Raw genomic sequence first — 23,878 nt, 5'->3', positions numbered from 1 at the left:
AATTGTGAATTATTCATCTATTTTGCACATGAATCCGGCTGATTTTGACCTATATCCCAGGAAGCAAGAGTTATCTGAGGTAAAATTATGTAATTGTTCGGAGCTACTATTGTTCATAAGTTATTCCTCAGAGTGAGGCATTTTGTCGAAAGGTAGTGTGTCTGGAAACCCTCTGGTGATCGCGATCCGTCTCACCAAAATATCTGCAATCCATTAGCGGCCTGCGCAGCGATCGAACGTAAACACAACTCCTATCTCCCCGCACGCACACACAGATACGCATTCATTGAGCGATGCCATTTATCTCCACGGCTCTGTCCCATCTCCCGCAGCTAAAAAGCGGGAAGCAAATCATGATTGCCAGACTGCTTTAAAGGAGATCAGATAAAAAACATAAAACACCCACTAAACAGATGCAAACAGTTGGTTTGGACCAAAAGCAGCCGCGTGCACATCAAACTGGACCTGTCCCAGATTTGATTGGTTCGACATCCTTATGCTCAGCATTTGTTTCAGCTGAGTATGTGGTAAAATACAGAAACCCCCCCCCCCGAAAAAAAATCCACTATGTTATAATCAGGCATCTAAGTTGTAAGCTTCGAGTATGTTTTAGGACTACAAATCACCTTGAAGAACTCCTTATCTTCTTCACCCTATCTGGGCCTCCAACTACATTCTCAAGATGTGCTTCTTCCGGTCTCCGGCCTATTGCAATTGTTCTCCTAAACATGAAAAAAGAGAGAAAAGGAAGGAGGAAGAAGAGGAAGACGGCGCTCCAGGGAGAAGAAGCAGTTGACATGCGTTGGAGTTCATGAGAACGGAAAAGCCAGTCGGGGAGAGGATGGGCAAAGATCAGTCCGTTAACCATCCACTGAGTCTTTTTGCGACTTGGCACTACGCCTGACATATCAAAAAGCATATGAAAAATGTATTAATTTTTCCTCATGATTTGGTTTGAAATCCTCACTGCAGTAAGAATAATGGTCCTGGATTCTCCATTACATGGTCAAATGATGAATGATGTGAGATACAGAGAGGTAATTGCAGTTTTCTTAATTTTTCTCAAATTAAAAGTTTGCTGATTTTTGGTCGGATAAAGATGCCGGTCGTCGTGTTGCATATCTGCTCTCATTTCCTGCTCGACGTGGATTGAGAGAGACGACCGGTCCCTCGGCCACAGGAAGGAAGCAAGCGCTATCGGGCGGATATTGACAGAGGGATGCTGTGCAGAGTCCTTCGGAAGCAACTTCAGATCTCCTCCTCCTCCACTCCAGGGTTACCTTGGTGACAAGCCATGCTAATCCACTGACACACTCGCTACTAGATCGCTATCGGACTCTGGATTCAATTAGCCGGGTCTGGTTGAGAGGAGATAAATGTCCTTTCGTATGGCTCTGATATCCTAATGAGAGGGGATATGTTTGATTCTGTTTAGGAGTCGCGATACAAGATAAGAGATAGCGTGAGCTTATCAGCGACATTGGAGGGAAGGAGATTAGTCTCAGAGCATTAGGGGAAATGTAACATGATACAGTGCTTAATGAAGCGCAACAAATGTGCTTACCCTCGCTACTGCTTTGTTAAAGATGCAAAGAAAGGAGAAGAAAATGGGAATCAATATGGTTAAACCTCATTCTGCCTGACAGCAGCGGTAGCAGGGTGCCAGTCTGTCAGACACTTGCAGCATGTTCCCCGCTTTTTAATTCCCTTTGACAATTACACGCCGACATCCCATTCATCTTTTATACGCTTATTGTGTTTAAGGTATGCGTAATCCTGTTTTCCAACTGCCACAAATGGCACGCTGACTCATCTCACACTGTCAAGGCTTCGTTATGACTGCTCTCGTCAAAACCAGGACTGCAAGGTAGCTGCATGCTATTGGGGGGTACAAAATTATTAGTTTTAACTTGGAAACCAGTGTTTAAAAAAAAAAAAAAAAATTACTCAGTTCACAAAAAATGGAGATGTCTGCACTCATATTCGGATTCAAATAAATAATCTGCTCTCAGCAGGTAGTTATTGTGTGTCAGAACCACGTGAAAACACCACAAAAGAAACTATTGGCTAAAGGCGGTAAGATATCGATGAATTTATCGCCGCATATCTGGTTTACTCTCTCATCTTCGTTTGCATTTAACACACCGATTATCGATCTGCCTTTTGCCTCAACGCGTGGGGTCTAAAAGTCCTCCTTCGCAACAATCAGCACTTTTCCTCCCCCTCAGTCGTCCCGGGGGCTTGACAGGCCTAAAGGTCCGAATCGTCTTTTTAAGTGCCTTGCTGTTGCGCAACTATTTCCAACATTCTAACTGTCACATTCCTGCAGGGGTAGGGGGTGGGCTCAATGTAAGGCGAGGCACCTTTGGCGTTTCTCCGCATCACCGCTAGTTTGTTTAACGAATGATCGAGGGCAGGAGGTCGAGCCTTGTTGGGTGGAAGCTTCAGACAGTTTTGCAAGTGAGTTAAGGGCCTCGACCTACATTGAAGACGCCGCATGCTCATTAACGAGTGGTTGAATTTAACTTCCAGGTAATAAAATTTGTGTGAGGGTTAGCTCAGCTGTAATCAGCTCTAATTAAAAAGTATTGAGCAACCCTGCTGCTGAAAGGTTCAATTTAAGGTGTGTTTGTTCTGAAAAAGAGCACCTCCAGGGCCTGTCCAGATAAGGAGCAGTGCCGTCCAGCCTGTGTTTACTGAAGGTCAGCTAGCGTATTTACCTGACTGGCTGTCAGGTCGCTGTGTCCGTGGGAAACCAGGAGTTTGACATTGCGGCATGTGGTGACACGCATTCCTCACCATGTCTCAAGAGCAGTTCAATGTATTTTGCTGTGCTGTCATGTGTGGAAGATGATTTCAACGTGCAAAATGGAAGTGTACAGGATGCTAAAAATCACAGTTCCGTATGCCCTGCATCCAAGTGGAACTGTTCTCAATGCATTTTTCAACAGTGATCCAATCTGCCCTCTCATTTTTCTGCACTGAGGCAAGTTTTGGGACAAGAAATACCAGTCTGTTCACATTTGAAATGCCATCTTATTGCATTAGGGAAGCTGCTGCACTATGTGTGTGTGCTTTCCACAAGTAGTTGGCTTGGATCGCAGTCATTTTTTTACCTTTGATTTAAAACTGTTTCTCTGCTTTTATGCTTGATTGCAAAGAAAAATTGGCAGAATGTATTTTGATGTACTTTGCAGTGGGATGTGATTACTTGAAAGCACCTTCAGGTGAACCACATTCTTTTCTCACAGTTAACTTTCTGGAGAAGCACTGATCGAGTTCCACTTGAGACGGAGTTGGTGACCCAGCTGGAAAAAAAAAAAACATGAAAAGTGAAATTAGAGCACTCCGCAGCGGTGTGTGGTCGTGTGTGTGTTCTTACAAATAAGTTTCTGCTCGTGCTGCTGGCGTTGAGGTCTTTGACTTCATTTGATTCAAATTTTGCTCGCGCTGTCTGTTGGCCTGGAAAATCCCCAGGTTTAAGGGTACCGAAATTAGTTTTGTGGTGAGGAGGGCAACTCTGCTATGATTTATCCCTGTTGGGGGGAGAAATTACTGACACACACCGCAGAAACAAAAGGGCACAGGCTCTAAGGTTTCAAGGATAGCGCATGCTGAAAACCATCATGTTGAGAGACAGCCCTCAATGGGATGGCAAAGGTTCCTACTGGTGAAAATGACTCACAGTGTTTGGGTTATTTCATATCGTTTGCCGGAGAAAGTCATCCGAAAGCCATGTGGAGAACTCTGGGCTTTAGAAATAATTATGGGGTTGCCCTAAAACAAAAAAACGTGCATTTTCCCAAAGCGCAGTCTTATATTTCATCCCGACAAATGATGCCACCACTATTTCTGTCAGGTTGTCAGATTAATGATGGATAGAATGGAAAAGTCAAAGAAAGGAACAGATGTACAAGGAAAAATGTGCACGTGAAAAGAGTTACCACTGCTGGAATTTTGCTGTCACACCTCAGATAGTTATTAAAGGATTTTTGCTACTTGAGCTAGTTGTGTGATGGAATTAGGTTCCAGGACTTTTTGCTTCGAAATTATTGTAATGTGAGCTCGCTTGCTCTTGAGTATGTCTTCAATGAGAAAACAGCTTTTCATTTGGAGAAATCCAAGCTGCCTGCTGATTTACTAGGTAAGGGTGTTTAGAGTACCTCGGCGAACCCCACCCACCATACTGAAAAGCACTTACTATCGCGGCGCGGCCTCGAAGGAGCGGCATATGTTTCACCGTATATTTATACGTTGATTCTGCAGCTGCTGAGCGAGGGAGCTCGGGGAACGGGGGGTCCCGATTCTGAATGCATCCATGGAATATACGACTCGCTATCTCTTCCAAGAGGCTTGGCTGGCTGTGTTATATTAGGATGGTAAATCCAAAACACACCCCGGCATCTGCACAGGTGTTAAGTTCTTATTTACTGGGATAGTCAGGCAGAAAAGATTGGAAACAAATGGTAGATTTCAATACACAACCCAACAATAAAACCTGATGCCATTGAGACAAAGCACCTGAAAGTCTCATCAGCTGCCCCCATTTCATGGGCCGGACAGGACTTCTCTTCTTCCTTCTCTATCCCACCAGGGTTCTTTTCAGGAGGGGGAGAAAGAAGAGCAATGGGAGGAAAAGGGGGATGTAAAGGGTAGAGAAGAAGATATAACCGTAAGAGGAAGACGAATGGGTGAGGAGATACGATGAGGATTAGAGAAGGAAGGGGAGTAAAGAATGAGTGGGATGGGTCGAGCATTAACAGCCCACAGTGGATGTGAAGTGGTCGCGAGGGAGCGACGCGGCAGCTCTGGCACACAATCAAAGCGAAGGGATTTGCAGCTTTTTGCAACTGCCTGCGAAGCTACAAGAGATTTGACCAAAAACACTGCTCATCATCGGGCTTTGCACAGCATGACACCGGGCCACGGAGATCTTTGTAGCCTAACATTCGGAGTGCTTGTTTTTCTTTCCCCACATCTTGGGAAAACATTGATTTTTCTGCTGTGATTCATCTATGGCTCTTTACATAAACTGTGGATTGAATATAGCAAGCGTGTAGCTCCGGGGGTTAGCATCAAATCTTGCTCTCTTGCTTGGCTGATCGACTGAGGCAACTACGAATGTAGTTACGCTAATCCACCCTACTTTTAGCTTGAGATGATACTGATGTGGTTGATTAGTACAGAAATTCTTGATTTCAATCCATCTATCTAGCTTGCAATCTTGCTATCCAACTGGCTAGCTAGCTAGATATCCCGATCATCTCCATGCTAATTCTCAATTTCGATCCACTGTATCTATCTATCTCGCTAGCTATCACCACGGCCCCTATGCTAATTCTCAATTTCGATCTATCTAACCATCTTTCTTGCTATCGAGCCAGGTCTAGCGATCCCTATCGTCCCCATGCTCAGGGTTTGTGAATGGAAACATGTCATTTCACGACTCTTTCATGAACTTATTATGTTTGTGGTTTTTCTGCCAATTAACCATCACATCCTCTGGGCATTCCTTTCCAGCAAATTTGAACATTTCAAACACGACCAACGGCAGGCTCATCTTTCACAAGCCACTTGACAATGTGCTTCTGGTGCGCCACTAATCGAATCATGCTCCCCATGCATGTCCAATGGCTCCTGATCTGCAGTGTGATGCTGACAGCACAGTGTGTCGCTCATCCTGGTATCATTAAAGCAAAGCATCAACTTGTACCACATGCTTTGCTTTGGTGAATAATAAACTTTAGATAATCATATTTTTTCTCTTCTGTCATGCCATCACTCGCTAAACCACAGACAATGTTAAGAGCTCGATTATTACCAAAGAAGAGAAACATTCCCTCTTCCTCCAGTAGGCTGCACATGTGAAGGCTGCTTGGTATTCCCGGCAGGTCGCTGCACTTGACTAGATACTTAACACCATCTTGCTATCACCGTCACTGCTCTGGGCCATAAAGATTAGCGTTGATAGAGGGCACATTTCTCTCCTCTGTCTAGTTCTCGCGCATCCTTAGTTTCTACCTGTATGAATGTTTTCCCACCTTCATCCAACTGGGGTCCCTTTTAGTGGTCATGTGCATGAATTGCGTTGAATTTGCAAGCTTTTTGCCATAATAGAATCTGATTTTATGCTCCACAGCCTGTTTTGTTGGGCTGTTCTGTTGATTGACATGTTTTTGCAAACATTTCAGGCAGAAATTTGTGTGGTGCCACGAAGCTTCAGCATCACTTATTAAACTAATTTACACTGACAGCTAAGTCTACAAAAAAAGCTTTTACATGTTTTATTTAATTTTTACTCCAGACCTTTCCCCCTGTATCCATCCGATGTCCACATTTGCAAACTCTTAGCTCACCTGCAGTGCTTGCTATTGTAGAAGGCATCACTAATGCTTTTATATGTACGTAAGAACATATTCTCTGTGGATGTGGATGATTCAAAATGTGTCCTGGGTCTTGATTCTCCCTCTGAGGTCTTCTGTTTATTGAAGCATCACACTGCATACTGAAGCTAAAACTCTCTTTTGACAGATAACGAGTCAATAAGTATGTGTCTGGATGGAAATGTTTCTGATGCAAATTGCAAATGGAACTTTCAGCTGATGTGTGCTGAACGGTATAAGTGTCACGATCTGGTCTTGTCTGCTCTCCCACTTTTCATTGGCATCAAAGACTTGTCTCATATTGACACAGATGGATTTACATTGAGGTTAGTTTCTTATATACAGACATCCCTTGTGGGCTCCTAATTGCTGATTTTGGAGCATTATTATTGGCTGAGAACGCAGTGGTGGTCAATATATTCCAAGTCTACTTCCAAAGTTCCCATTTGAAGGCCTCATTTAGCAGAATAGTTAGGAGTCATTGGAAGGAACGCTGCGGAGGCGTGACTTTTTTTTCCAATTACCGCTCAAGTTTAGCATCCTCAACTTCTCCACAGTGAGGCCTTTCATCAATAATTTTGAACTGGCCCAGTTGACGCACGTCCACTTGCAGCCTTTTTATTGGGCCTGTCCCATTTGACTCCAGGTCCCGACACAGGGCAAATAGAGTGGAAAAAAATGCTTGCCGTCCAGTCCCAGACACATCTCTCTCAATCACTTTTGCTCCTCAGAGGGAACACAAAGTTTCCTTCCGCAGCTTTCCTCGACCCGTAGTCCTTCACGGCGGCCCGTGTGCATGTGTGCGTGTGTGTGTGTGTGTGTGTCACTTCTTCCAAACCTTTTCACTTACCTTCACAGGCATTATGTCTGCCTTTGACTCCTCCAGTGTTGTGAACCTGCTGCCACTCTCAATCCATTAGCAATGGGTCATTAAGAATGCTGTCAGCCCATGGCTTCATGTAACCTGATATGACTTATTGCTCACCCTGTGCTCCCAAGTGTAGAAGCTACACTTGTGTAATTAGGCACGCTAATGGACCCTTTGAACAGAGTAGACGCAGAAGGAAAGGATGCTGTTAACACTTCATTTAAAGGAAACATATTAGCCATTTCTCACAATTTAAAATGGTTCCCAGGTGTTAAACTCATTCACTGCCAGCTCTCTTCGGACCCTCCGGTACCCTCCCACCTTAAGAAATTAAAATGACATAAAAATACGTTCCTGGGAATGAATTAATAACACGTCTGATATATTGCTCTAAAATACTCAACCCTTGTCCCTGCACCCTACATACTACTGGACTTCTTGCTTGTCCGGATTTCGTTACCATGACGACCGAGTGTGGAGTCTGAGCTTCACCATTCATTTTCCACATCTCTTGGAGAGCTCGGTCTCATCATCTCGCCGGCAAGTGTACGCATAATAGCGGACTGTAACATGTCAGGCACTTTGCACGTAGATTAGCCCCACAGATTTATTTGTTTTCCCCCGCCCCACACTTAATCTTAATGGCTGCACAGGGTATCCAGAGACCCAACTATTTACATAGAAGCAATTAAAAAGTCAGTTTTCCATAATATGCCACTTTTAGAATAAGGACAAAGCCTCAAGTCCCTCAGTTGAGCATCTGAAGTTCCGGAAATGCAAGGATGTCAGGCACAGCAAGGGGAAATCATGATGCCCCCCTCCAAAGAGCTTAACAAGCCTCTCCTCAGAAGAGGCACTTTCTCCTCCTCGGACATCGAGTTCTCTTCTTGCACTTGTTGTTTAGCCGTTAAAGCTCAGTCGGACCTCGGAGAGCCCAAGTGTTCCAAAGCTCCAAAACTTTCCCGAACAATAGAAGTCAAGGAGATGGGGAGCAAAAATCCACAAGGCACTGGAACATCCGGGTAATTTTTCAGCAGGTCAAAAATAGCTGCCCTTGTTTTCTCTTTTGCTCTGACTGGAAATCCTGCAGGTTCAATCATTAAAAAAAAGAAAAAGAATCGACCTCTCGCTCCATCTGTTTCCTTTTGGTTCTCCCTCATTAACACTCTTTTAGTCCCACCAATGTTTTAAAAAGCCTGATTAATTGCACACTGCACTTCAGAGAGACATATTAGTGCTATTCCACCGTATATCAATGCATTAATTGCAGGGCTAACACAACAAATATGCAAGATGAATATCACAAAGGAGGTTTTTTTTGGGGGGGGCCTGCAGTGAACTGCCATCCGATGCATACCCTTTACTTTCTGCTCTCTGGTTACCTCTTGCCTCATTTTCAGCCCTTGAACAGACAGACAGACAGACACACACGCACACACCCCCACACACGCACAACGACACACTTTTTTTCCGTTGGATTTGTTTTTGTAGCTGCTGCACTGGGAGCAAAGGGGCTCACGTGGAGCGAGACCCCCCCCTGCCCCCCACCCCTTTCATGACTTCTTGTGTCACCGTCTATAGTGACCTGGAAGTGACCGTCTTGTTGTGCTTCCTCTTTCCAGCCTGCATGCATCTGTCAAGGCGAGACCGTTTGCCACTCGGCTGAGGAAGCCCCTCGAGTCATTCCTTACAGAGAGGCGACTAGAGGAAATCCTGACAGTTGTGTTTTAACTTCTGCTGTTGACATTTGGATATTATGGCCGCAGTTCCAAAAGTCCACGATAGCTGTCTTAACCCTAATTCATTTTAGTAGCACGCGTGGAGGTAAAGATGCATCAAAAGCAACACTGACACGCGCGGCAAATATGTGTGACTCACAGTCCGCTGGCGAGCGAAAGTGGGGGAAGACATCCAAGCCAGGCTGCAAGGAAAACTACATTCCCTCTCTGTGACTCAGCAGTAGTCACACGTGACTCAGCGGCGAGTCAGATGTTTAGCACATCCACACGGACCCCTTTACAGTAAATATCAAAAATGGGAAGGTGGAAGGCAGCCCGCTCAAATCGCAGTCTTATTTAACCTGTTGCTGGGAGTCATTAATGGTTGCATAAGATGGACTCTTACTGGAAGTCTGGGGCGTCATGTGTTTGAGAGGGTATAAAGCACGGCAGGTATTGTTTTTCACCTTGTTAGGCTGTGTCTCATCAAGTCAGAATGCGGTGTTGGATGCAACTTGAGTAACAGGTCTTTTTAAGAGGAAGAAAGGGAAAATGAGGAAAAAAGCACCAATATGGTCGCATTTCGGCATTTAGTGTTTTGCACATCATTCGTCACTCTCATCATCGATAAGTATAAACAACACATTTAATTAGGTACACTTTTACAAGCTAATATACAGACGTGGGCATTTTATTCCATTTTGCTGGTCCATCATTTGTCGACGAACTGAATTGCAATCGTCAGTTTGTCAGGCCGTCAGTTAAGTCCGTCAGAAGTCGTCAGTCAGTCCCCCCATCCCAAAAAATGTCAGCAAAACGGACGACCACTTGTTGCTGAACCTAACCCCTAATTCATAAATATTACAAAATATATTCCTATATTATATACTACCGTTTCAGGTTTGAGTGCTAGATGGTGACAACAGACTTGACAACAAGCAGCAGTTCGTCATATAGTGAAGAGCTTGAAAAAAGGAGGCCAAGTGCCTAGTTCAAGCTATTTATTGCCACTTCCAGTTGGTGTTGACTTGAAAGGAAGCATAAAACAAAAAGAATTACAAGTTTACTCAACCAAATATGCATGGAAGTCAGATGGGTGAACCACTACACCATCGGTGCTTCCCAACCACATATTGTTAATTAAGCACATCTCCGATTGTATCCATTAATCTGTAAGAAATTCAGTTTGTGCAATGGAAGTGCGCGCCCCAGATCACCAAAGGTCTGCTGACGCCCTCGAATTGGACGACAGCACTATTAGTCCTCGCCCCACCGAGGGTCATGGCCCCAATTTCCCCTGATTTGCTCACACTCAGCAACATACACACCGCCTGCCTAATAAATTAAAGGCTGTGCAGGAGTGTGAGGCTGTGTGCAGGGGCCCCGCTTCGCCTCGATGAAGCCGTTTCCGATGATGACCATGGAATCGGTGCAACCTTTTCTGTAACCATAGAGCGGTCAGGCAAGAAAAGGTTCTTTTTTTTAATTGTTGAAGCAAAAGTGTGGCATAAGGCTGGTATCTATGATTTCAAGATTTCAAGGATTTCAAGATTTTATTTTGACATGTGGCTCATAATGACAAAGGAATAAACTCTGTGTGATTCATAAGGCAGCTCAGTGGTACTTGAAAGAACGTTTGGCTTGTAAATATTCGAAGTGATTTCAATTGAATGGCAGCTGGTTCCATAGCAGGATCAGTGCAGTACAGCCCCCTGCTGGTGCCTCTGCATAAAACACTGAAGTGCTGCAGCAAGCAATGCTTGGTGCAAGGTCTGTCTTCATTCTGTGAACGTGAATTGGACTCAATTGGGTATTCTGATCTTGGGTTTTAACTGACTTTTGATCACTTCGAGTTCCTATTATAAAAGTTCTTTTATTGCTAAATGTAGCCACTAAATTGGTTAAAGAACTTTTAGAGTTATTTGCTGCAGGTAGCCAAACTCTTGCTCTTGAGTCACTTTTTTTTTTTGTGCTGGAGCTTTTTGGCAGGAAATCAAAATCCCATCAATTTTGTTTTCCAACTAGCAGATGGCGGCCCTTGTGGACAAGCAATTAGATGTTGATTTGATGCTAAGATTTTACCTTAATGCTTGGATACGCTCAGTCAAATCTGCCTGACAACAGCCCTGCTGTTCTTCCTCAGCCCAACAAGTTGTCATGTTGATGCTGACCAGCGAGCCGGTCAATGCTGCCAGTGAGTGTGACAAATCCAACCGTGACTCACCCAGATCCCTCCCTCACGATTTGTATTTCAGTCAGCTCGACAATGTTACACGCACGTCACAGTGGTTGTTTTTGATGATAACATTTCAAGTGTGCGTGCACATCTGTTCGCTGTGTATTTCCGCAGGAGTTTTCTCACCAAGGCAGGGTACTAATGACATGGTAGCTGCCTGATTTATTTGTGTTTTTCTTCGTGGGAGGGGGGGCATCTGAAGAACGAGTGATTACAAAGATACACTATTCTCCCTTCCGGACATCGAAACACATTATACAGCTCATTTAAATTGTGCAGGTGAATCTAAGGGTGCGATCAATGGTTGAGCAGTGAACCCCCAATTATCGCAGGGGATACGTTCCCCACTGACCTGCAATTATTTTAAAAAATAGTTTTGCCCCTAGTTAGTTTAGTGTGCATGCTTCAAGCTGTTTGACACTCCTAGTTGAAGTGTCCTGTGAAATTGACACAAAACAAAACAGGGAGAAACATTGCATATTTAAACAGCAAAATGTTCAACCAGGCTAACAAACGTCCACTAGCTCAATGCTAACACATAATGTGAATTGGCATTGATGTAAATCTAAACCTTCAAACCCCCAGCGTGCAAGAATACGCATTGGCATATGTTGTCTAGGGTCACAAATAAACTGCAATATAGTAGGTCAAATCCAAATAAAAAGCAAATGCTGACATGCACAACTTGCATCTCAACGTCACGGATGCCTCTTTGGCGACTAAAACACAAGCAAGAAAATACATTTGGAGCGATTCATCAATCCAGAACTTTACATCAGCATCACTCCGTGACTGATATTTAATCCTGCCAGCAAACAACTGTTGGCCTCATGAGCAAAGCGGCTCTGTGAACTAACAACCATCAATCATCATAGGAAGCTCCGAAAGAATAACCTCATCATTTCGCGTCTGCTTTCTATTAATGTATATCTCGCCCTGAAATTCAAAAGTGGGCCTTCTCGGTGCACTTTTCAGCAGAGTGACATAATATGTGGGATAAGGACTGTTGATTCCCCGCCTCAGTGATTATCGCCCATGCATGGCCTATTTATTTTAAGCCGTGATTTCAACCCAAACAATGCCAATCCGTCATGTTTCTGAACCTCTTGACATGTGTGTTCCTTACCTCATGAATGAATTCCTTCCCTTAGTTTGGATTGCGACTTGGAATCACTGTCACTTCATCAAACTGGACTACAAATGGACTTATTCAAATGGACAGGCAAGCATGAGTGATTCAGGAGGCCCTGGGCAATTTAGGCTGTACATGTACTGTAGGTGAGAGTTTCTGATCGTGTTTAGGCCATCATAGATCACCCCCCTCACACATCCCCCCCCCCTCTCAAATGCCTGTTTTAATACGCCTTTACACCGCATCCTCTGTCTCCCCGCTTCTTTCTGGCCCGCCGCACTTACAAGCGCTCAACATTGACACAGAGTACATCCAACGTGCATTCTGTGTCCAAAAACATCTCGCAGCCGCATGCAATTATGTCCTTTTCGACTCAGCACTTCTGCTAAAGCGACAAAGTGGCTTGGCAGATGACAAAACGATGACTGAACGTCTTGGCGGCGTCATTTTAGTCTACTCTCCGCTCGTTGTAGTGATGTCACACTGGGGGATTAGCTTGAAAGTGACGATAACGCACAAATGTTGGCTTGAATAATAACTTGAAAATAGTTTGGAACGGCATACTGGATTGTAGTTTAGTAGAACAATACAGTGAGAATCAGATACTTCATGCAATTTAGATTACTTTGCTATAATATTTTTGGAAGCAGCTTCTCATCACCTGTATAGGTATAATTCATAACCAGTGATGCCGGTAGCGCATTACTTTAATATATCATTTTCCTACTGGGGGAGTGACATCACATGTGCGCCATGACACATTTTGACCACTTGGGAAAAAAAATGGAAGGAGAGAGATTTGTGTTTTCAAGCTACATATTAAAAACTATTTTGAGATTTTTTTTCAGCTCAAGAAAATATTAAGATACTTTTCACACTCTGTGCTGTTGCAAAATTATCTAGCTTCAATAACATTACCAGTGTGTCAAAAAATCTAACTTGTTCAAGGTAACTGTGGCAACACTGCTCGTAACATGACAGCATATCGCGTTTTCCTCCTTTTCCTCCTTTTTTCTGCAGGGAAAAAAAAAGCCGCAGTTGACACGTTTCCCCCATTTATGCATCAGGCTGATCAACCATATTTACTTTGTCCGCTGATGCGTTTAATTTGTGTTTTACCGCTGCGTGGATAGCTGACTTATCGGCTTTGTAAATACAGCTGGACAGTCCCCTCGTGAATACAGCCCCACTTTTGGCCTTGATTGACGGCTGGCACGGCAACAAAGAGCCCGTTCTCCTGACTGGTGTCCTCCAGCGTTACCGTTATTTCCTCATGCTGAGAGCGAGCCCGCCAGGGGAAACTTTGAGACTGGCCGCTTGGGCGTTTGCGGCACTGGAAGGCCGCCCGCTGCTTCTACGTGCCGGCGGGCTTCCCGTAGGAAGGGGCCCTCGCCTTATCCCGCTCTCGGGAGAAGGTCGCGACAGTTTAGGAGGGAATCAAGATGCATCAGACTTGCAGCTCAAAGAGGTCCGTGCGGTCAAAATGGCTTCCAGGTGCGCCGCATTTGGAACACGGACAAAAGCCATGTGCGGCGCGTGATTCTGTCGGAAATGTGTTTTCAGCGGCGCGCTGGATGCTTACTGGAAGCCATCACGGGGATTTGGCGCTTCACCTCTTTCAAGGACCCCAGAAAATGGCTTGAAAAAAGAGACACTTCCTTCCTCAGCCTTGAATACGGGATGGTATTTTAAAGGTGACATTATTTTAAAAGATAACAATTTTGAATAGCCTTTATGCACATAGTTGGGTCTCCACTAACTGTTACTTAAGCGCGCCAACATGGAGTTCCTCCACCCTCATGGTCAGCTAGGCTAGGTGAAGATCAAAGCCACGTTCAAGTGCGATAACACAGTCTCAAACGTAATCATGCATAAGCACCCACTTTTGCCCATTCACAAAGAAGAGCATTGCTTTTCTTGGCATAAACTATTTACAGCGATGTCACATGCATTTATATCCATTGTGCTGCATGGGCTCATCGCTTGTTCTGTGAATGCAGCTTTATGTCGCATTTAATCACCTTGAAGACTCGCATGAGAGCAGGAGCCGTGCCAAGTTTTCAAGCCGCCACAGCCATGGGAGGACACTTAGCCCGTTTCGGACAGCCTTACAGCGCTAAGCGCCCTCCGAGCGATTGTACATACGTGCTCGATCCCCCCTCGACCGCCGTTAAACTTAATTTATTCGACGGGCTTGGACCGGCGCCATGATTAAAGAGCCCATTCATCCCCTGATGCTGCATTGATGCAAACATGAACAGTGATGGGGATGCGGTCCTCTCCTCCGGTCTGGCTCTTCACTGGTTCCCCCTTGAGGCTGCAGGGTGACACTGCAGACTCTGTCAATAATACCTGCGCCGATGTAGTCGCTGCATTGTGATTCCAACTGCTGGAGGCAGGTTATCTTCTCTCAGGAGAGAACTGCTCTGGATGTCTCACTCCGAAGGGTGGATTCAACAACGGAGAAGGTAAACAAGAGGCAGAAGGACTTTGCTTCACTAATGTGTGTGTTGAATGCTTGCGTGCGCATTATTTGACGTCAGCATCTCGGAAGGAGGCAGTTCTCGGGTTCAGGGAAAATAAAGGGGAGGGAAAGAGGAGCCAAGCAGGCTGAACTCTTCCACAGTGTCACCGAGGAGTCATGAATCGAGTGCGGCGGCAGCGGCGGCGTCTGCGCCTGATGCTTGTCACACAGCTGGGAGGGATGAGGATGTGAGGCGACGCCGACCGCTCGCAAAGGTCTCCACTTAACTTGAATGCATCACTGCGATACTTCAAATGATACAATAAATAATGCTTTGCTCTGCATCCCGCTGGGGTGAGAAAAGGGTCTTTTCAGAGATGATGAAAACACAGACAGATTTGATTTGATGTATTTCTATTCTGAGCCAATACTGTAAGCATTGCAGTGATGTATGTTGCATTTTTAATTTCCCTTCATCCATTTTCTATTGTGAAATTGAATTACAATTATGATTATTACACTCCACGATTACAAAATTGGCATAATCATAAAAAAATGATTATCAACATGCATTTATATCCAACGCACTGTTTGTTTACACAAGGAAATCATACTTTAATTTATACATTTGCAGTTTTGCTGACTAATTTGATCAATTTGGCTTTGTCCAAAACACCTAGGACATCTCTATCCTGCTTGCATACATTTATTTGTCTTCATATTTTGTGTATTTAAACATTTTCTTGGTTTGTACCAAAAAATAAATAATAATCAAGCAGCCCTAATTGCAAATGATCTTTTTACAAAGGGACTGAATGTTGAGGTGTCCCTTTATGTGTACAGATGTGGAGTAACTTTATAATGTGTTTACTGTACGGTACTTTCTCACATCGCCTCCTATTGGGATGTGTTTGTTTTAGCGTCTTACTGCTGTTTTACAGCATAATGCATCTGTTGACTCGTGACATAGTCACTTTGCAGCCCTTTTTGCATGTCCTCAAATGACCGCACCGTATGGAATTGGGGATACTGAAGTGTGTCATGGGTTTTTTACCAAGCAAAGATCGTACAATCGTTGGGGTGAAATCATTGTCAAGAGAGCTCAACATCATCCAGTTCAGGTGTCGGTGGCAGTGGAAAGTGTGACGACTGCAGCGTTGAGCCTTTTTCTTGGACGTTTGCGGGGCACTCTTGTATATCGCCAAAGCCCAGCGGAATGGCAGCAGCTGTTGGCTTCAGTCTGTTGCCGGGCCGACAAAGTGTCTCTTATCAGTCACTTTATGGACTCAGAGACTGCGATATCTGAACCAACCTAAATATGCTAAGAGGTCTGGTTGATGATACAATGGCTCATACAATGTAATGCTTCTCTTATAAGCTATATTTTAATCAATGACAGTCTTGATTTATTGGCCGCTGTTGATCTAAATGGATTCTTTGCATAAAAGCTGAAATCACAGCCTATTAAGAACCACTTAGATTGGATTCCTTATGGCGCTTATGTGTTTTCTCAACATGACATAGTCAAAGCGATTCCGTGTGTTTTAACTGTCTTCCCGTCAATAAGTGGAATGGGTGGCTTATTCAACAGCCAGTTTAAACACAGCGAATCGAAACTTTACTAGCTGGACTGGAAAGTGAAATAGGAAATTGTGCCACGCTGTAAAACATTAATAGCAAATGACTAAATGGTCACAGTTCTTTATCGGGCAGTAATTGAGATGAAAAGAGCAACAGTTGAGTCATTGTGGCTGGCTCATAACAACTCACTCTGGGGCTGTAAAATATGCTACAACAGCTTCGCAGCATCTAATATGCGCACCATTTTATTCAAAGTATTATGTCGCTCCCATTGGGTTTGCTTATGTCTTAGCATGGACGCACAGTTAGTTTGGATAAAGTAGTGGTGCACGAACCTTACTCAATGGTCTGCTAATGTTGTGTGTTTCCAGATTTACACAGACTGGGCCAATCACTACCTGGCCAAGTCGGGCTGTCCGCGACTCATCAAGGACCTGAGCCAGGATGTCACCGACGGAGTCCTGCTGGCGCAGATCATCCAAATAATAGGTCAGCACATGCACACGTACGCACCATGCACCAAATACAGAAAGGCTGTTGTGTATCGTGTATGTACGCGCTGATCATAGGGAATTGTGTGCTAAGTGACACTTGGGCGATGCTGGGTGAAGTCTGACAGTTGGATGCTTTGAAGTGGATCAAGTGGCTTTAAAAGTGCACGTATGACAGCCTTTTGGACCATCTGCTGGCAGCTTTCGTATCACCAGTGCTTAGAATCATTACAAATAGGGATGTGCAGAACCACACTTTTTCAGACATTTTTGGCCTCAAGTATCGGTGGCTGGGACCGGCAGCCTTCATGCGATCTCGATACCTCAAAATAAGGCCAATCGCCAGTGAAAATCTGAATCGTATTCTCTTTGAGTGATTCTTACGCTGCAACTTTTATAGCAAGGTGACGAAAAAGTAGAAAGTCACAATGCTCTCTTTAATCCCGCCCACCAAGCATTTACGTTATCAAAAGTAGTGTAATATATGCTGTAAATTATTGCAAGATGCTTTCGCCCTGAAATTAGTTATTCAATTTTTTTCAAATGAATTTATCAAAAACTTTTCTTTGTGTCACCATCGCCACTTTTTGTCTCCTCGTGCAGACTATTTCTTCGCCATTACCTCTCACTGATGCTGTCCATCCTCCTAAATCCGTCATTTGGACTTCCTTCAACCGACTCACACACACACACACACACACACGCGCGCTCTCTCTTTTTCCTCTCCTTCTCTGTCGGATTGAAACTTTACCCTCCCTACTTGCCCTGAAACAGACAATGAGACCACGCTCTGGCCTGTCAGTAATTCTCTGGCAGCAGCTGACGAATTAGGCAGCTTTGCTTCCCAGACGCCTCGTGCACACGCACCCACGCACAACCTCCAACGCTCCTACACGTGCACACATGCACCTCACCCGGAGGTTGTGTGCCGGCTTGCAAGTGAGCTCACCGCTGTGGAAGGATAGTAAACATCATCTCTTCGTGTCCTCTCTCCTACAGCCAATGAGAAGGTGGAGGATATCAATGGCAGCCCCCGGAGTCAGACCCAAATGGTGAGTCTTCTCTTTGATTCTGTCATTGACCACACACTTTACGTCCTCACAAGGTTATGAAGCTATTTTCAATAACTCACCCTGGAGTAGTTCAAGGCTGTTTCTTTTGACTATTGCGCTCTACCGGCTGCCACTCAGCGCACCGTCGGCCGAATGAGACTTCAGACTCGCGTACCCGCTTATTTTTCATCACAGTGGGATCTTTACGCTCATTTAACCGGAGTCGACGACGTGTTTATGTGACATCGGTTCAGCCGTGGCATCCACGTGCCTTGCGCTCAAGTGAAAAAGTCAATCCGCTGCGCATTTTTTGCTCTGCTATTGCCATTGTCCTAGCATGTGTTCATATATTTCCACAGTGCTATTATGTAGGTCGCCCAGACAGGACAAATTGATGGATTTGATTTAAAGTCTCGGAACATCTGAGGAGAAAATCTGGGATTCGGGCCAAAAGGAGTGCGCTCGTACAATTGGTTTCACACGTTTTTTGCCGTCTCTCAGCTGTTTTGACTCTCTTCCCTGCGGAGAGTCCAGCTGTGGTGGAAGTGGCCTGCGCTCAGTTAGGAAGTGGCGCGAAAGAACCAGGAAGGAAGAGGGAAGGTGAAACCTGAGAGTTAGAGGTGCCAAACCGAGTTTCCTGGAGATAAACTCCGAAAACTGATTGTGGGCCTAACCGGTAAGGCTAAGTGGCTCCTGGCTCGGCAAGCAAATTTTTGTTTTATATGGACTTGTTTGCTGTAGTCTGTCCTTCGAAAAACTCGAGTGCTTGCGCAGCCAAAGGTTCTGCGGTGAACCAAATTTGAGACTAGAAAAGGCCACAGTGATTCGCAAAGTTTGGTCATGTTCAACTTTTCAGTTCAATACATTTCTTCTTGAAAATATATTTCAATGCAAGTTTTAGTAGAACGTGTGTGTCACGATCATGAAAAAAAATGCCAGTTCTTGGAGTCAATGGCTCATGGCGTGATTCTCAGTTGTATTTTCTGTAAATAATTATTTTTCCCTTCAAAAGCTTATTCTCAGCCTTGTTTGTTTTTTTACATAGTTTGAGGTGTCACAAAAGCAAAATTTATCAACGTCAAAGTCATTATTCTGCTTGATGTGTTACCTTTCACAAAAAGCCGATTTTTCTCAGCTATTTGGTCAGAAAGCGGTGTTTTTCGTGAACCCAATCCATGTTCGACTGCTGCTTACTAAAGAACGGAAAGAGCTCGATAAAAACTTTGTTGGTGGGGTGGAAGAAGAGACTCTACGCTTTCTTTTTGTCAGGTTGGTCGTTATGTTTTTACAGACCACATTATTTTGCGAGTCTTGATAGATCTGTCAAAATGCTCTGAAACGGCTGGCAAATATGTTACATTCAATATCAAACTTAGATTTTGGATGTTGGACTTTTTGGTGTGGTACTTAGTGTAAAAAGCTTGAGAAGCTCTGTTATAGGGGTGATGGCCTTGCGTTAAAAACAGAATGTGGTTTATAGTTGGGATTAGGTACCAAATTGTTATGGACTGTATCGATGGTATGTCCTAGTGTGGTGTGTGTGCGTGTGTGTATGCAGCCTTACTCTTTGTCTCCAGCCACTTACTAAGCCCACTGATCCCCCCACCTGCTCTGGGGGAACAGAAGGTCCAGCCGGCTTGGGAATCTTAACTTTAAGGAAGCACGGTTCTTCCACAGTGGGCACAAAGAAGCATACGTTTGTCCTACTGACGTTACCGATGTTACCGGAGTAAAGGCGTCCAGTTAACTCGTGTTTGCGATGAGAAATGGCAGTCCCAAAATCCTGAGCCTTCTTGTCAAGTGGGAGGTCCCCGAAGGTGTGGGGAGCGGACCGCGGCCAACCAAGCAGCTGCGTGAGCAAGGTCTTGCACATCAGTGTCACTGCAGTCTTTTCAACTAATCTTGGGCTAGGTTTGGTTTTCTTGCAAACACAGCAAATGGTTATTGAAGAGAATGCTCACATTCAGCATGTCTGTGTGATAGTTATTTAGTTAAAAACCTTCCGCTGGATTGCTCGTGTTTTGATGGTAAACTGATAACTGCGTCCCACATGCACCTTATTTTTGTTGGAAGGAAAACTTGACATCATTTCTATGAACTTTCCAGCTCGTAGCAGCGGATGGCAAAAGAGTCTTATTCAGCGTTCGGCAGAAAATATTAAAAGTCTCGCAACACTAATCCTCCTCATTATAGACAGACGTCGTTAGCAAACCACGCAGCGCTTCCCCGGAATACAGATGAGTGTGCACTTTCGTTTTCTCGGCTTTATGCGTACGCCTTTTGTTTCGAGCCGGCTCAGCAAAGAGACTCGTGCAAAAAAAAAAAAAAAAAAACCCAACACGTCACCTCGTAAATGATGAATACCGCTCCGTAAATGAAGTGATGCCGCATCTGCCTGCAGAAGCCCGAAGATTGTTTCGGAAGAGATTAGATACAACAACTCACCACTTTATATTCAAGTCTGCCAGATTTATAGTGTGTCGCTGATCATATTAAACGCAACCGTCCAGGCCAACTCTTCATGCGCTTGGCTCATGAGCTGTAAACCTTTTAATAACAGTTAGCACATGAAACATTTCTGCACTTGTGATTTAATGACTTGTAGGGGTGGTGCAATGACCCCAAGCTGCATCATGGATCATATTCCACCAGAGAACATTCACTTACTGTGTATAGCAAAATAACCCTCGACGCCCATCTACTTTTCCTATATGGCAAATATTCCGACTTCAGAAATCGGACCATCTTGTATCATATAGTCAAAATCAGCAGGGTTTTCAGTTTCAACTGACAGGCCCCAGTCACAGTTGTCTTATCTACTAAATAAAGTCATGAGGCCTGCTAGGATGAGAGGCGAAACGAAGACAACCAGAATAGTCCAGTTGCAATCGATTCACTGCCATAAGAATACAATGACCCAGATGAATAAGAATATTCACAAGCATTTCCAATTACAGTTACAGGAACTTCGATCTATATAGTTCCTGGAACTAGTAGGTTCCCATCAGATGTGTTTTGCAGACGCCACCCTAAAGGTTCCGAGACTTCTCAAAAGACTTGCGTCCCAGCAGGGTTTCTTTTGAACCGTTTGAAACTACCAGTTTCTCCAGTCTAAACCCACATTGTGTCCTTCCTAGTTCTGGGTCCCTGTGGCCGAGCACTCCCCAAAACCTCACATTCTGCATCCGCAACAATACTGTGGACATACCGAATGCAAACCAAGATTTAGACCAAACAATATTTTTTAATTGAACCCATTGACATCAGCAAGGCACCCCCACTAACTATTTGGCCTCGGCAGCAGGTTTGCAGGGCTGCCTTTGTGGTCTAATTGAGTCTAGTGTTTCTTTGAGACTGCAAAAGCCCACCGGTCTCATCTGGACCCCATCTGGGTGCTGCCTGCACTCCACCAGCGACACGAGGACAAATGGCACAGACTTATTCTTCATCAGCCAGATGCTTTATCACCACCGCTGCTCATTAATAACCTCCACAACCAATTGATCATGTTCCTAATTCCAGGTCCTCCCCGGGCCGCAGTTTTAGCAACCAACTGGCACCGAGTCATCGGGTTGTTTACAACAGCGTGGCTTGTTGCGAAAAAAAGCAGCAACAAATGGATGACGGGAACTTTGGGCAAAAGAAGCATCCCCAATGGTGTTTTGAAAGGCAGGTGATTGGCAGCGAGCGCCCCAAAGAGGGACAAGGCAGATGGCCAGTTCTCGACTGCTGAAACTAAAGATGCTCGGGGAGGGAGGTAAACCTCTTCGCTTTCCTCCATACGGTGATCATCTTGTAGCCAGAAATCCATAAGTCAATATCGACTTGTAAAAACGTATGACGCATGTTGATGTCTGCCAGATGTTGAGGTAGCAAATAAACTTTCATTTAAGGGGAAAAATAAAGTCTTCTGCTCTGCTGGTTAGTTTGCTTTCACCACTCATCTAGTTTGTTTCCATATGCAACAGCTGGTTCAGCAAGAATCCCTGAAAATTATACAGTACACAGCACCACAGGCAAAGTAACCAAGAGCTGCATTTTCGCATATACTCTGGTACTCGCCGCAAGGAAACAACCTGCAAAGTTGCAAAACTTACAATCAAATTGTAATATTTCAGCAGTGTGTTTACACTGCCTCTAAGTAGCCCGAAATAACTCAAGCCTGTTCAAACTTTACACTCCATATACTGTAATCCTGTAATGTGTATTACCCACCACCTTGAGGCTTTAAAAAAAATGTTGTTGCAACTCCCTGGAAGTTGGCAGCTAGTGGCTCCCACACCATCACTGCACACTGCATGTGTGCTGGATGCAAGGACTCATAAACTGCTAGCTGTACAAGACGCAAACACAAGCAGGAGGGCTAATAATGCGGAATATTTATCGTTTCATTGGTTTCGTAGTGGTCAATCCGCTGCAGAGATATTTTGTCCACAGATCAGTTTCATTTCATGAAGGTTGTTAAATGACTTCAGCAATCCCAAATAGAGCATCCACAAGACTTGCTCTGGGCTCACTCGTCGTCCTAATTGCCATTTTTTAATCACTCATTAGAACGGAACAGCACAGGCAGATGTTCTGCTTTGTTTGTTTAAGACGGACGCAGTGACAGATCGGCCCAACCTTTTGATCTGGTACCGTTTGACCGCAATGCAACAGCTGCAACCTCCCTCTCGTGCGTGCAGTATAAACTTAGGAGTAATCCTATAGCGGTCATGGCACTTCTTTCGCCTCTAATGGTCCCGACGCTAAATCCGAAATGAAGCCATCGGATCCAATTCAGGAGGCGGACACGCTTGGCATGCTTTAAGAGGAGAACAAGTGATGCATCCGCCATGTTGGAAATAGTCAAACAAGCCCAAAGGCTGCGGAACATTCCGATGCGCTGTCATCTTGTATTGTCCGCCTTTCTTGTCCTTCTGTCTGTTTTAATCCGCCATCCATCTTCACCAATGGCAGCGTGCTTGCTCACAGCCAGGCCACCCTGATGTTTGCTTTCCACCTCCGTGCCTTTTGTCAACTCCACCCGGCTGCTGTCCCCCATCCACCCCCCCCCCCCACATCCGCGTTGGTCTCGCTCGCTTTCATTACTCACCGCTCCAACAAAACGATGCTTGTCATCCGCAAACGTGCGCTGTGTATTCTGTGAGTCAAAGTCCGCCAGTGTGGCCGGGTTCGCTTTTCACACTCCCTTCCAAAAAATGCAGTCGAGGCCGCCGGCTCGGGTGAATTGACGCACGTGGGCCCGTCGCACAGTGATCACACAGCGCTCTTTTTAGTCATCGTCAAAGGGACGTAAAAGTGCAGTTTGTTTCTGTTTTGAGCCACCATTTATAGTGTTTCCCACAGCCTATTATTTTGAGAATTGCGACAAAATTGAAAAAGTTTGGTCTGTCCTGACTACCACGATTGTCGTTGTTTCAGTTCATCATAAGGTGACATTCAGTGCTCGACCTTTGTATTTCCACACTTGCATCATTTCCCGGTCAGCGGGTTGTGCAAACGGTTGTCTTAAAAGTCAGCAGCGTAACCCCGCGAGACCCTTTTGGGAGTGCGGGGGCTCCAGACGGCACTGACAGCTCAAATCTGTCGGATGTCAACAGTAATGCCGTCCGTCATGTTTACCTACAGAAAACCCAGAAAGAGTGTGCGTGTGCGCGTGAGAAAGAAGACAGTCGTTCCCCTGCTGGGCTTGTGTGAGCGCTTTTAGAAGCCATCAAGACACACTTAGTCATTCTCGCCTCTTTTTATCATCATCTTTTGCCAAATGTTTTATTGCATTGCTTACGTATACGAAGGCAATCACTGACACGAAAGCCAAGATAAGCTTTTATAGTTATACTTGATAATATAAAATTAAAGCCCCTTTTTCACATCATGGATTTCTGACTGGCTCTATTTGGTTTCGCTTGATTCCCTCATCATGAGTTTATTTCTTTTGCTGCAAAAGGCA

The 23,878-nt window shown here is 44.7% G+C and overlaps 1 protein-coding gene across 12 annotated transcripts in view; it reads left to right on the top strand.

Moving 5' to 3' along the window:
• nav3 (neuron navigator 3) overlaps positions 1-23,878 on the top strand; it is a 217,769-nt gene that overhangs the window by 129,446 nt on the left and 64,445 nt on the right. For all 12 annotated transcript variants that reach the window (XM_086022785.1, XM_086022784.1, XM_086022786.1 and 9 more), the window contains 2 exons: positions 16,754-16,871; positions 17,873-17,925. In XM_086022785.1, the coding sequence (XP_085878911.1) occupies positions 16,754-16,871; positions 17,873-17,925 (171 nt within the window). The remainder of the gene's footprint in view (positions 1-16,753; positions 16,872-17,872; positions 17,926-23,878) is intronic.

The sequence above is a fragment of the Filicampus tigris genome, chromosome 22, assembly GCF_054856515.1.
Source record: "Filicampus tigris isolate MCC_2025a chromosome 22, RoL_Ftig_1.0, whole genome shotgun sequence".
Taxonomy (NCBI): domain Eukaryota; kingdom Metazoa; phylum Chordata; class Actinopteri; order Syngnathiformes; family Syngnathidae; genus Filicampus; species Filicampus tigris.
This window is presented reverse-complemented; position numbering and strand designations above follow the sequence as displayed.